Source organism: Trichosurus vulpecula, chromosome 4, assembly GCF_011100635.1.
Source record: "Trichosurus vulpecula isolate mTriVul1 chromosome 4, mTriVul1.pri, whole genome shotgun sequence".
Taxonomy (NCBI): domain Eukaryota; kingdom Metazoa; phylum Chordata; class Mammalia; order Diprotodontia; family Phalangeridae; genus Trichosurus; species Trichosurus vulpecula.
The window spans coordinates 119,734,137-119,747,087 of record NC_050576.1 but is presented as its reverse complement, the minus strand read 5'-3'; the positions used below and the strand labels follow the sequence as shown (position 1 = coordinate 119,747,087).

At 38.4% G+C, this 12,951-nt stretch overlaps 1 protein-coding gene and 1 pseudogene across 1 annotated transcript in view; one reads left to right on the top strand and one right to left on the bottom strand.

The window, feature by feature from the left end:
* Window positions 1–12,951, top strand: part of USH2A (usherin) — a 991,863-nt gene that overhangs the window by 588,975 nt on the left and 389,937 nt on the right. The window contains exon 37 of the mRNA XM_036755334.1: window positions 5,775–5,954. Within this exon, the coding sequence (XP_036611229.1) occupies window positions 5,775–5,954 (180 nt within the window). The remainder of the gene's footprint in view (window positions 1–5,774; window positions 5,955–12,951) is intronic.
* On the bottom strand, window positions 6,774–8,765 carry LOC118845922 (annotated as a pseudogene).

Here is a 12,951-nt window from a genome sequence, read left to right as displayed (position 1 = left end):
AATATTATACTGGAAACAGAAAAGATATTTGCCTTGTCCTTCCCTGTAATATCAACATCAAATCTACCAAGGCAAATAACAAATGGATATACAAAAATGGAAAATTGAAGTAGAAATGTGAAAGTCAAAACTTGCAATGTTAAAAAAAAAATCCTAGCAGTCAACTTACACCCATGTTCAGTGTGTTATGTATTTATATTAAGATATTCATCTGTAATGGCAATCAGGGCAGGGCTTTTTGCCCTTCTTCTCTTAAGTGCCTTTAATGATTCTGGCCTTTGTTTGAATGGGGCAGGTAGAATGGGATCTTTTTTTTTTTGGAATGTTTGTCAGCACTAAGATAATCAGGAGTCATTGACTTGTATATGGTGGTACTAGGGATTAACTTTCCCACACCTTAAATGGGATTTTTCACTGTTCTTTGTTTGAGTGCTTCTGAGTACTGAGGTAATCAAATGCCCCAGGGCCCTGAGATGGGTATATAAATCCAAGGATGGTGTTTGACTTCTGGGGTTCACTCATGGAAGGAGTGTTGAGATTCTGGGCAAGCCATTGTGACTGCCCCCTCCCCGCTTTGCTAACCCAGACCCATTGGTTCTTCTCTGGTAACTATGAATTGTGATTTGGATCAGACAAGGTCTGCCTGTTAATGTTTATAATTTATGTTTGTATTTGCCTTGAAGTTCAGAGGCTGATCTTTTACCCCTGAACTAAGTGAATAATATATGTATATTTAATTAAGCTGAGAGTGTTAACCCCTTAAAGTTCCTTTTCTTCAAAAAGCAGATCAAAGAACCTGTGTTAGCAGCCCTCCTGTGTGCTGGTGTTATTGGTCTTACACAGCCACAGTAGCTGCTAGCAGATTGTTGCTACATCATCATAAAACCTTATGAGAGTTTACAGCTACATTTATACTAATGTCAGTACTTCAAGGAGTCATGATTTTGTCAGTGTAATCTTTTCATCAATGAAGCTTAGAACCTCTCTGTTCTTTAGTTGTGGTCTTTGTGAATTTTTGTGGCCAAACAAATCATTATCTATAATAACTATCAATTATCTATAATAACAATCAATATCTATAATAATATAATATAATATTATGATAATGAACTTTGCTGGACTTCTTTGCAGAAGATTCCAGCCCTATTATCAGGCCCATACTTGAAGCATTTCTAGTTTGCCAGCTAGTATCAGAGTTTTTGCTCCTTTAACATTTTTTATTATGTTCATCTGTACTATGCAATGAGGAATTGGAGTAGGACTTTATGTATTACTATATTTGTGAGCCACCATAGGTTGACCATGAGTCAGGTGCTTGTCATATTTGAACCTCAGCTCCATCATCAATAAAATGAGGGTAATGATAGTACTTACCTCCTTATCATAAGGAGAAAAGGCTTTGTAAACTTTAAAACTAGATAAAACTGAGCTATCTTTATCAATTTTTTATATTTTTATTATTTAATATTTTTAGTTTTCGGCATTGAATTCCACAAGATTTTGAGTTACAAATTTTCTCCCCATTTCTACTCTCCCCCCCCCAATTCCAAGATGGCATATATTCTGATTGTCCCTTTCCCCAGTCTGTCCTCCCTTCTGTCACCCCACTCGCCCCCCATCTCCTTTCCCCTTACTTTCTTGTAGGGCAAGATAGATTTCTATACTCCATTGCCTGTATATCTTATTTCCCAGTTGCAAGTAAAAACAACTTTTTTGGGGGCATTTTTTGTATTACTTTGAGTTCCAAATTCTTTTCCTTCTTCTGTCCCCACCCACCCTCCTTGAGAAGGCAAAAAATTTGACATAGGCCACATGTATATCATTAAGCAAAACACTTCCCTAACAGTCATGTTGTGAAAGACTAACTCTATTTCCCTCCATCTTATCCTGTCCCCCTTTATTCAATTTTCTCCCTTGACCCTGTCCCTTTTCAAAAGTGTTTGCTTTTGATTACCTCCTCCCCCTATCTGCCCTCCCCTGTATAATCGCCCCTCATTTTTCCCCTTCCCCTCTACTTTCCTGTAGGGTAACATTCCTACTTGAGTGCGTTATGTTATTCCCTCCTTAAGTAAAATCTGATGAGAGCAAGATTCACTCACTCACTTTCACCTGTTCCCTCTTCCCTTGCAAAAGAACTGCTTTTTCTTGCCACATTTATGTGAGATATTTTACCCCATTCTATCTCTCCCTTTTTCCTTTTCCCAATATATTCCTCCCTCACCCCTTAATCTAATTTTTTTTAGATATCATCCCTTCATATTCAACTCACCCTGTGCCCTCTGTGTGTGTGTGTGTGTATAATATATGTTTATATATGTGTGTTTATATATATGTGTATATATATATATCTATATGCATATATAGATATATATATATACACATACATGTATATATTCCCTTCAACTAGCCAAATACTGAGAAAGGCCTCATGAGTTAAAAATATCATCTTTCCATGTAGGAATATAAATAAAACTGTTCAACTTTAGTAAGTCCCTTATGATTTCTCTTTCCTGATTACCTTTTCATGCTTCTCTTGATTCTTGTATTTGAAAGGCAAATTTTTTATTCAGCTCTGGTCTTCATCGAGAAAGCTTGAAAGTCCTCTATTTTATTGAAAGTTGATATTTTGCCCAGGAGTATCATACTCAGTTTTTCTGGGTAGGTGATTCTTGGTTTTAATCCTAGTTCCTTTGACCTCCAGAATATCATATTCCAAGCCCTTCAATCCCTTAGTGTAGAAGCTGCTAGATCTTGTATTATCCTGATTGTGTTTCTACAATACTCGAATTATTTTTTTTCTGGCTGCTCACAATATTTTCTCCTTGACCTGGGAGCTCTGGAACTTGGCTACAATATTCCTAGGAGTTTTCTTTTTGGAATCTTTTTCAAGAGGCAATCAGTGGATTCTTTCAATTTCTATTTTACCCTCGGGTTCTAGAATATTAGGGCAGTTTCCTTGATAATTTCTTGAAAGATGATCATGGCTTTCAGGTAGTCCAATAATTTTAAAATTATCTCTCCTGGATCTATTCTCCAGGTCAGTGGTTTTTCCAGTGAGATATTTCACGTTGTCTTCCATTTTTTCATTCTTTTGGTTCTATTTTATAATTTCTTGATTTCTCATAAAGTCACTAGCTTCCACTTGCTTCATTCTAATTTTTAAGTTAGTATCTTCTTCAGTGGTCTTTTGGACCTTCTTTTCCATTTGGCTAATTCTGCCTTTCAAGGTATTCTTCTCCTCATTAGCTTTTTGGAGCTCTTTTGCCATTTGGGTTAATCTATTTTTTTCCAATGCTCTTTTTTACTCTATATAAATCAAAGAAATACAGTTATTTGCAAATCAGAAATTTGTAGATTATCTCTAAACTTTAGGTATTATAATACCGGTTTGCTTTTTTCCTTCTCAAGTTTAATATTGGCCTGAGCAGCAATTTCTTCCAGCTCTTGTTTTTCTGCTGCTTCTTAGTCAACTTCATCATATTCAGACCCAACTCTCCTCTCAGTCTTGATCATGATTTTTTCCTGCAGAAATTCTTCAAACTGAATGTGAAATATGCAATATTTTTCGGCTCACCATCGAACCCAGACAGTCTTTCCAGATCCATGAGGACCTAAAAGGCATATTCTCAATAGATGAGGCTTTAATGGTTCTTCTTGAGCCACATAGTCTTCAGAGTTCTCCAAAAGCTTCTCCCTTGCTTCAATACTTGAAAAATAGTAAACCTTTTCTTGATACTTAGCTCCATTCTCTGTGGGACCTAGAAATAGCGTAAACTTTTCTTCGAGAGCCAAGGGACAAAAGTTCTTTGTGTCTCCCAAATGTCTCCTTTTCTCTTTAAGTCTTTCTCATCATGCCAGGTCCTGCCAAATGAATTCAACTCAAACCTTCTCAGCCAAGGAAAAAGACAAAGTTCATTAAAGATTCACCATAATAGGTAGTCTTATTTGTGATGCTTGTTTCCACAAGTGGGCCAGATTTGATATACTGAGCTAGATTGAATTTGAGCCTCATCTATTTTTTAAGGTGTTATTTTCTTCAGTATATTTTTGGGTTTCCTTTAGCAAGTCATTGACTTGTTTTTCATGATTTTCTTGCATCACTCTCATTTCTCTTCCCAATTTTTCCTCTACTTCTCTTACTTGCTTTTCCAAATCCTTTTTGAGCTCTTCCATGGCCTGAGACCATTTCATATTTTTCTTGGAGGCTTTTGATGTAGGCTCTTTGACTTTGTTGACTTCTTCTGGCTGTATGTTTTGGTTTTCTTTGTCACCAAAAAAAGATTCTATAGTCTGAGTCCTTTTACACTGCTTGCTTATGTTCCCAGTCAACTACTTGACCCTTGAGCTTTTTGTCAGGGTATAACTGCTTTCAGAGTGGAGAGTGCTTTGTCCCAAGCTTTAGGGGCCTTGCACTGCTGTTTTCAGAGCTACTTCTATTCTGAGGTAATATGATGCTCCTCTCCTTGTCTGTGCTTTGCTCTGTGAGTGCAAGCACTCCTTTCTGCCCTGTAGCTACCAGGAGGACTCCCTCTCCACAGTCACCACACAGCTCTGCCACACTAGTGCTCTGCTTCCCCCAAGAACTATCAGCCAGGACCATGAACCAGATCCAACCAGGGCAAAGCAAGAGAACACTGCTTCTGCACCAGCAAAGCACTCCCTGCACTCCCACTCTGATCTGCTGCTTGATTCCTCCCACTGTGTGGGCCAGGGACTCCAGAAGCAGATGACACTGGAGCTCTGGAAGCAGCTGCTGGAGTTTCTTGCTGCTTCTGCTGTGCCATCTACACTGCCTCTGGGACTGGGGCCAGACTGCACACTTCTCTCACCCAGATCCAGAAGTTTTCCAACTGACCTGCTCTGTGGTCTTTGGTGTTTGTGGGTTGAGAAGTCTTGTAACTGCTACAGCTCAGTGATTCATGTCCCTGATGCCTGCTCTGCCTGATCTCCTCTGCTCCTGGTCTGTTCTGGCAAGGCCCATGCTGGGCTGTGCTCTGCTCCCAGTACAGTGTGATAGACCCTTCCCAGCGACCATCCAAGCCATTCTGGACTGGAGACCTTCCCTCTGTTATTGAGTGGGTTCTATAGCCCTAGATTTTATTCAGAGCCATTTTTTACAGGTATTTGGAGGGATCTGAGGGAGAGCTTAAGCAAGTCCCTGTTTTTCAGCTGCCATCTTGGCTCTGCCCCCTTTATCATTCTTTTTTATTACGGAAATCATAAAATATTTTGATAATCTAAATGTATTAGCTATAGATAGCAGAACGAGTTCATGCTAATTTAATCCCACATGCCTAGAAGACACTCTCTCCTCACCTCCCTAGTTACACTCCTTAGCTTCCATCAGAGCTTATCTCAAGTCCTACCTCCTATGAGAAATCTTTCCTCATTCCCCTAGTCATTAATGACAGTTGTGCTCTGCTTACCTCTTATATCCCCAAGGAGAATGTAAGTTCCTTGAGGGCAAGGAATATTTTTAAATCTACTTTTTGTACACCTACTGTTTTGCACAAATTAGTTGCTTAATTAATGCCTACTGAGTGTAAACCACTTGGCTCCTTCAGAGCTAATTATAAAGCTGTAAAAAATCTGAACTCGACGTGTAGTCAAGATGCACAGATATGACTTACATTTTATATTTGTACTATCCAGCAAGAATAACCAGTATTTACATAGTACTTTAAAGCCTGCTGGTGCTTTACATACAATGTCTCAGCTAATTCTTACAAAGTAAAAATCTACTAATAAATAGCTTTTCATATTTCTTTCAACAGCCAAATCCAACTTCACTCTTCTGAATGGCATGCGAATCTTGCACCGCACTGAAGAAGCTAACTTGTGGGTGTCCATTAGTGGACTGGTTCCATTTTCCAACTACACTGTGCAAGTGAATGCATCAAATAGCCAAGGAAGTGTGATAAGTGATCCTATAACAATCATAATGCCTCCAGGGGGTAAGCTTGTGAAGTAAAATGTTGTTTCTCTAATTTTACAAATGCACTGGAGTCAATTATCTTTTAATCACCTTGTTTATTATTAAGTTTAATTATTTTGAATTTAGAGACCTAATTTATTTGTGTTTTTGGTTGTAGTCTTTGCTTACAAAAGCGTTTCATTTTAAAAATTAGCATTGCCCATCAATTGTGTGTGTGTGTTTGTGTGTGTGGGGGGGGGGAGAGAGGGAGAGAGAGAGAGAAAGAGAGAGAGAGAGAGAGAGAGAGAGAGAGAGAGAGAGAGAGAGAGAGAGAGAGAGAGAGAGAGAGACTGAGACTAATTTAACACTTTGGAAGACTGGTGTGATGTCAAACAAATGTTGTAGAGTAGCTACAGAGAGGCTGGCAGCTCCCAAAGCAAGGGTTAGCTTTTTCTTTTTGAATTGTCCGAGGCATTGCCTCTACATCTTGAGAAAATCGATGCGAAGTTTCCTTAGCTAGGAGGCAATCACTCCTTCCCATGTAGGATGTGTCTGACTAAGGTAACAGTATTTTAGGTTGATCTCTTTTTTATTTAAATTGAGAGGGAAGGAATAGAAGAGACATTCCATCCTGGCATCCTGGGGTCTTTCCTACTACTTTCTTTTTTTTTTAATGCTGCCAATTTTAAGTACTTTTTATTCTCCAGGGCAAGAATTGCATTTCCCCTTGTTTATGGTACTGATAAAGTGCAGTGATGTTCACTTTCTCTCTCTGCACATATTCAAGTATCCCAGATGCCCAGATCTACATAGTAGCTTACATGTTACTTTTAAAGTGCTGCTGCCTTGGCTACAAATTTTAGTCCTTCAATTTTTGTAAAGCTGTGTGGAATGATCTTTCTTTTGGTAAGTTTAGGTCAACATTTTCAATGATTGGTCCAAAAGAAACTCCTCCAGGTAGGGTTGCTCCACCCCCTGGGAACTCACCAGGCATACCTCCTGCCATGCTCCCTGCACTCTGGTAGAGCTTAGTGATGATGGGGTTGCAGACTTTCTCCAATTCTTTCTGCTGATGCCCAAATTCTTCCTTCTCAACAGTATGGTTATTATCCAGCCAGTTGATAATTTCATTACATTTGTCAAGGATCATCTATTTATCTTCATCACCAATTTTGCCCTTCAGTTTTTTTTTTTGTCTTCTGTGGCAGCCTTCATGTTGAAACCATAAGATTCAAGAGAATTCTTGGAAGATACCTTGTCTCTCCACTTCTCATCCCCGGCCTTATATTTCTTGGCCTCCTGGACCATACTCTCAGTATCTTCTTTCCTCAGATGACCTTTATTGTTGCTGATGGTGATCTTGTTGTCCTGGCCTTTGCTCTTATCCACAGAAGAAACATTGAGGATACCATTTGTGTCAATGTCAAATGTTACTTCAATCTGAGGAATATCCCTAACTGCTGGGGAGGGATTCCTGTGAGCTCAAACTTGCCAAGCAGGTTGTTATCTTTAATCATCCCTCTCTCACCTTCATAAACCTGAATAAGCACACCAGGCTGGTTGTCTGAATAAGTGGTAAAGGTCTGTGTCTGCTTAGTGGGGATGGTGGTATTATGTTCAATCAGAACTGTCATAACTCCATAAGCAGTTTGAATTACAATGGAAAGAGAAGTGATACCCAGTAGTGCCAAGTCGTACACATTCTCAGATTTATCTCCAGACAAAATGGCATCCTGGATAGCTGTACCATAGGAAACAGCCTCATCAGGACTGATACTCTTGTTGAGCTTCTTGCCATTGAAAAAGTCTTGCTGAAGCTTCTTGATTTGGGAGATGTAAGTGGAACCACTCACCAGGACGATGTCATGAATCTGTGATTTATCTAGATTGGCATCTTTTAATGAAGATGTTTTCCATAGGGTCCAGTGTGCCACAGCTGTTTGAAATAGGCTTAGGTAATTGAAGTATAGAAGTCAAAACCTTCATAGAGAGAGTCAATTTCAATACTAGCCTGGTACTGGAAGAGAGGGTAGGCTTTGCATGTTGACGATTGGTGTGCAGATGGCAAACAGTCTTCTTGTTCTCACTGATGTCATTCTTGTGCTTTCACTTGAACTTCACAATGAAATGGTTGATGATGCAGTTGTCAGGTGGGTGTCCCAAGCCGTGCACTTGACCTCAAAGATGCCATCTTCAGTGGTAAAATTAGAGACATTGAAAGTACCACCTCCAGGGTCAAAGAATAACATATTTCCCTTGATACCAACCCTTTTGTCCAAGCCCTAAGCAATAGTAGCAACAGTTGGCTCATTGATGATTCAGAGTACATTGAGATCACTGCTGGCTCCAGCATCTTTAGTCTGCCTGATATTGGGAATCATTGAAATAGGCTGGTACTGTGATCACAACATTTGTGACAGTCTTCCCAAGGCATGCGTTAGCAATTTATTTCATCTTGGTCAAGACCATAGAAGGTATTTCTTCTGAATGGAGAGCTTTGGCCTCCCCTTTGTACAACACTTGGACCTTAGGACTGCCTGCATCATTTACCACCATGAAAGGCTGATCATGTCTGACTATACAGCTGTATCATCAAATCTGTGACTAATCAGACATTTGGCATCAAAAACTGTTTTGGTGGGTTTCATTGCAACTTGATTCTTTGTAGCATCACCAATTAAATGTTCTGTGTCAGCAAGGCAATGTAGGTTGGGGTGATCCTGTTTCCTTTGTCATTAACAATGATCTATACTTTCCCAATCTGGAAGACTCCCACACAGGAATAAATGGTGTCAAGATCAATGCCAACTGTGGGTCCCTTTGATGTGGTTGCTGGGGAGCCAGGGGTCATACCTGACCACTGTGGAGGAAGGAAGGCTGCTGCTGTGCCAAGTAGATACTTTCCTATCATTTTTTACAAAAAATAATGTGGATTTTAAACTTTTTTAAACATAGATAGCCACTTGGTATCTAACTCCACTGCTTATGCTCATAATTTTAAATGTTGCATATCAGATTGGCTAGAGATAGTACAGTGTATAGCTAGGTTACACTAAATGGTCTACTGTGGAATTATACCTTCTCTTGGCAAAAGGCAGTGTGGTAGGGTGGAAAGAGACTTGATTATGGAATCATAGGACGTAAATTCAAATCCCATTTTATTAACACCCATATAATATGTTATAGTCAATCAGTATTTCTGTCTCTCTGCTTTTTCATGTATAAACTCAGGGTGTTCAACTAGATGACCTCGAAGTGATCCAATGGATTGCTGTTGGACAGTAGTCCTCTAAATTTTTACACCTGTAGACTTATTTTCACTTTAATATGGCAAAGAAACTATTTTGCAAAAAGAAATCTAATTTTGTCACTCTTTATGTGAGATCTCTTTCCTCAATTTTGGAACAACTTGGTTTTAAATTAATTTCTTGGAAAATAGAGATAGAAATGTTGTTATTTGTTCAACTTCATTTCTTTGGAGATACATCTTATATATTTTTTCTAAAGCTTTATTGGTAGAACTATAGTACTAATGAAATAAATTAAAGTTATATATCTGATTATGGGACTAGTTTGTAATAGCTCTTCCAAGAAAATCTCTAAGTCCATTTGACACTGCAATCCCCTTGAACCACTTCTTATAAAGGGAAAGGGGTGGTGTAGATTAATTTTTTTAGTGTTTTTTTATTTTAAATTTAAATACAGGATAAGGAAAGAAAAAAGAAACAAACTAAATAGTAAAACTAAAATAATACAAAATGAGAAAAGAAAAAAAAATTCAGGATTATGATCAGCTTTGCTGGGTATAATATTTTTGGCCAAAATCCCAGTTCTTTTGCTTTTTGATATACGTTGTTCCAAGACCCACAGTCTTTTAGTGTCACTGCTGCTAGGTCTTGTGTGATTCTAATTGTGGACCTGCCATATTTAAATTGTTTTTTTTTTGTGTTGCTCATAATATTTTATCCTTGAGGTGGGGATTTTGGAATCTGACTATGATATTCCTGTAAGTTTCCCTTGTAAGATCTTTTTTCAGGTGTTGAGTGGTGAACTTTTTCTATTTCTACTTTCCCCTATTGTTCTGATGCTTCAGGACAATTTTCTTTAATTATTTTTGTATCATTGTATCAAGATTCTTTTTTTGAACGTAGCTTTCAGGTAGTCTGATTATTCTTATGTTTTCTCTTCTTTATCTATTCTCCAGATCAGTTGTTTTTCTTATGAGATGTTTCAGATTCTCTTCTATTTTTTCATTCTTTATATTTTGTTTTTTATTACTAGACATCTTAAATAACTTTGCTGGCTTCCCCTTGCTCAATCCCACTTTTCTAGGAGTAGCTTTCTTCTTTAAGATTCTGCATCTCTTTTTCTAATTGGTTGACATTTTTCACAACCTTCTTGTTTTTCTTAAATTGTTCATTCTCTGTGTGTTTATGTGTGTATGTTTTTCCTCAATCTCTCTCATTTGATTTTTAAAGTCTTTTTAAAGTTCTTTAATGAACTTTTTTTGTGCAGGTGACCATTTGACATTACTCTTTGGAGTAGAAGAGGATTTCTTTGTTTCAGTATGCTTCTCTGAAGATGAACCCTAGTCTTCTCTATTCCCATAGCAACTCTTTATGGTTGGATTCTTTCTCCTTTGTTTTTTCATCTTTTTTTTTTCATTTGTAGCAACTTAGTTTTTGTAATTACCTCTATTCTTGGGGTATGGAGGATAGTGCCTCTGGCCTCAGATCCTCCTTCAGTTCTCCCCTCTGCCCTGGAACCACAGGTAAGATCTCCAGCCTCCTGTAAGTGGCCATAGCCAACAGTGTCCATGCCCCACTACTTCTGCACTCACCAGGCCTGTGCTGGTTCCTTCTTGCCCCATTCTGTGTCTCCACACCACAACTAAGTCTCGCATTCTTTTTCAGCAGAAGTTCCCTAGCTCTGTCCCAGCTCAGATGCCCAACTGCCCTCACTGTCCCCTGGGGTAAAAGTTCCTATGTCTGGAGCCAAGGCAGCTTCCCAATCCAGGTAATACTGGACTTGCCACTTGTTAAAGTGGACCTAGCCTGGAGGTACTTACTCTTCACAGAGATGAAACCTCCTCATGGGATTCTTCTTCAGATCTTCTCCCACTGTCTCAGGAGGACCTCTGCTCCTACTCTTGTTTATTTTTACTGCTTTATGTTCACTATTTTATCTCATTTGTAGGGGAAATCTGGAGAACTTGGAATATTCTGCCCTACTCCACTTCCCAGAATACCAGAAATTACCAGAAATGGTGTAGATTTAACAGAGCAAACACTTCAAAAATAACTCTTAGTGCATGTCTCACTGATGATGTATTTTTATGTGATGAAGCATAAAAGCAGCAAGAACAACATATCATTATTCTTGTCCTTAGCAATAAGACTTTTATGAATTCATGATTTCAAAAGTATGGTTACTCAGTCCACTGATGAAAATTGATATCTTCCTATGCCTTTTTAATTTTTTTCTTGTTTTCCTACAATCAACCATAAAGGATCCACCTAAAATCTATACTTTCCTTTTAAAAAATGAAACATAGGCATATTTCAATACCTTTTATAGCATTCATATCATCTTTCATAATCATCATAGGATTATTCAACAGCCTTTTTCAACAACCTATTCCCTATGATGTCTCTTAACAATTTTTTTGCTACCCAGGTCATTATAAATTCCATGTGGAAAAGATGAAATTGACTTCTCTTCCAAAACAATTACTATATTGGGTTCTCATATGATCTACTTGTCTTAAATCCTAGTGGAAATTACTAGACTATAAATTCCATGATGGCAGGGAATGTGTTTAATTTAAACTTTCTGTCCTCCATCCATACATGTTGTAGGATGTTAACAAACATTGTTTGAATGAATCGATGACTGAATATTAGTTCAAGGGTAGAAACTTCCAAGTCTCATGTGTACTTTGTCCCCTGAATGGCTGGGAAAATGGATTAATGATTCTGTATGTATATATTCATTTATTGTATGTATGTATATATTCATTTATTCCCTGAATAAACTGGATGTCAGAAGGGATCTCCTATGCTACGCTTCAGCAAAGCAGCCTGGAGTCTGATTTATTCTTGACTCTTAAGAGAAAAATCACTATCTGTAACTAGGCAGCTAATAACCAAACACTTATCAAGTGCTTAATATATACCATGTATTTTGTTAACTACTTAATGTATAAAGAATAGCAAAAACACAGTACCTGTCCTCAAGGAGCTCACATTTTAATGGGGTAGACAAAATGAAATTATCTATGTACATGAGAGCTAGGTGGCAAAGTGGATAGAATGTTTGTCCTGGAGTCAGGAAGACTCAATTTCCTGAGTTCAAATCTGACCTCAAACACTTAGTAACTGTGTGACCCTGTGCAAGTTAATTAACCTTTTTGGCTTTAGTTTCCTCATCTATAAAATGAGCCGGAGAAGGAAATGGCAAAATCACTCCAGTGTCTTGGCCAGAAAACCCCCAAATGGGGTGACAAAGAATAGGACCAAATTGACCATACAAGTGTACACTGCGAATAGAAGTTACTGTCAGAAGGAATGCACTATCAGAGGGAAGAAAAGCCTGCTGTAGAAGGAAGGAGTTAAACTGACTATTGAAAGAAGCCAGGAAAGCAAAGGGGTAGTTCTGAGGAGGAGAAAGATTCTAAGGATCAAGAATAGACAGGGAAATACATGGAGTCAGGCCTTAGAGTGACCTATGTGAGGATCCACTGGGAGGTTGGTATAGCTGGATTCTTGAGGGTAAGGAGGGGAGGAAAGTGGAAGACCACTGGAAAGCTAGGGATGGACCAGTCTGTGAAGGGCTTTAAATGCCACACAGAGAATTTTATATTTGAGATAATAGGGAGCCACTGGAATTTATTAAGTAGGGGAATGACAGCTTACACAGTGATGGACCAATCCTTGTCCAAACCTAAAGGTGCTAGAGGACACTTTTTATGAGAAAGATAACTCTCCTTAGAATTGGCCACCATAAGGTTTAATCTGTACTTCTCTGTCGATGCAATA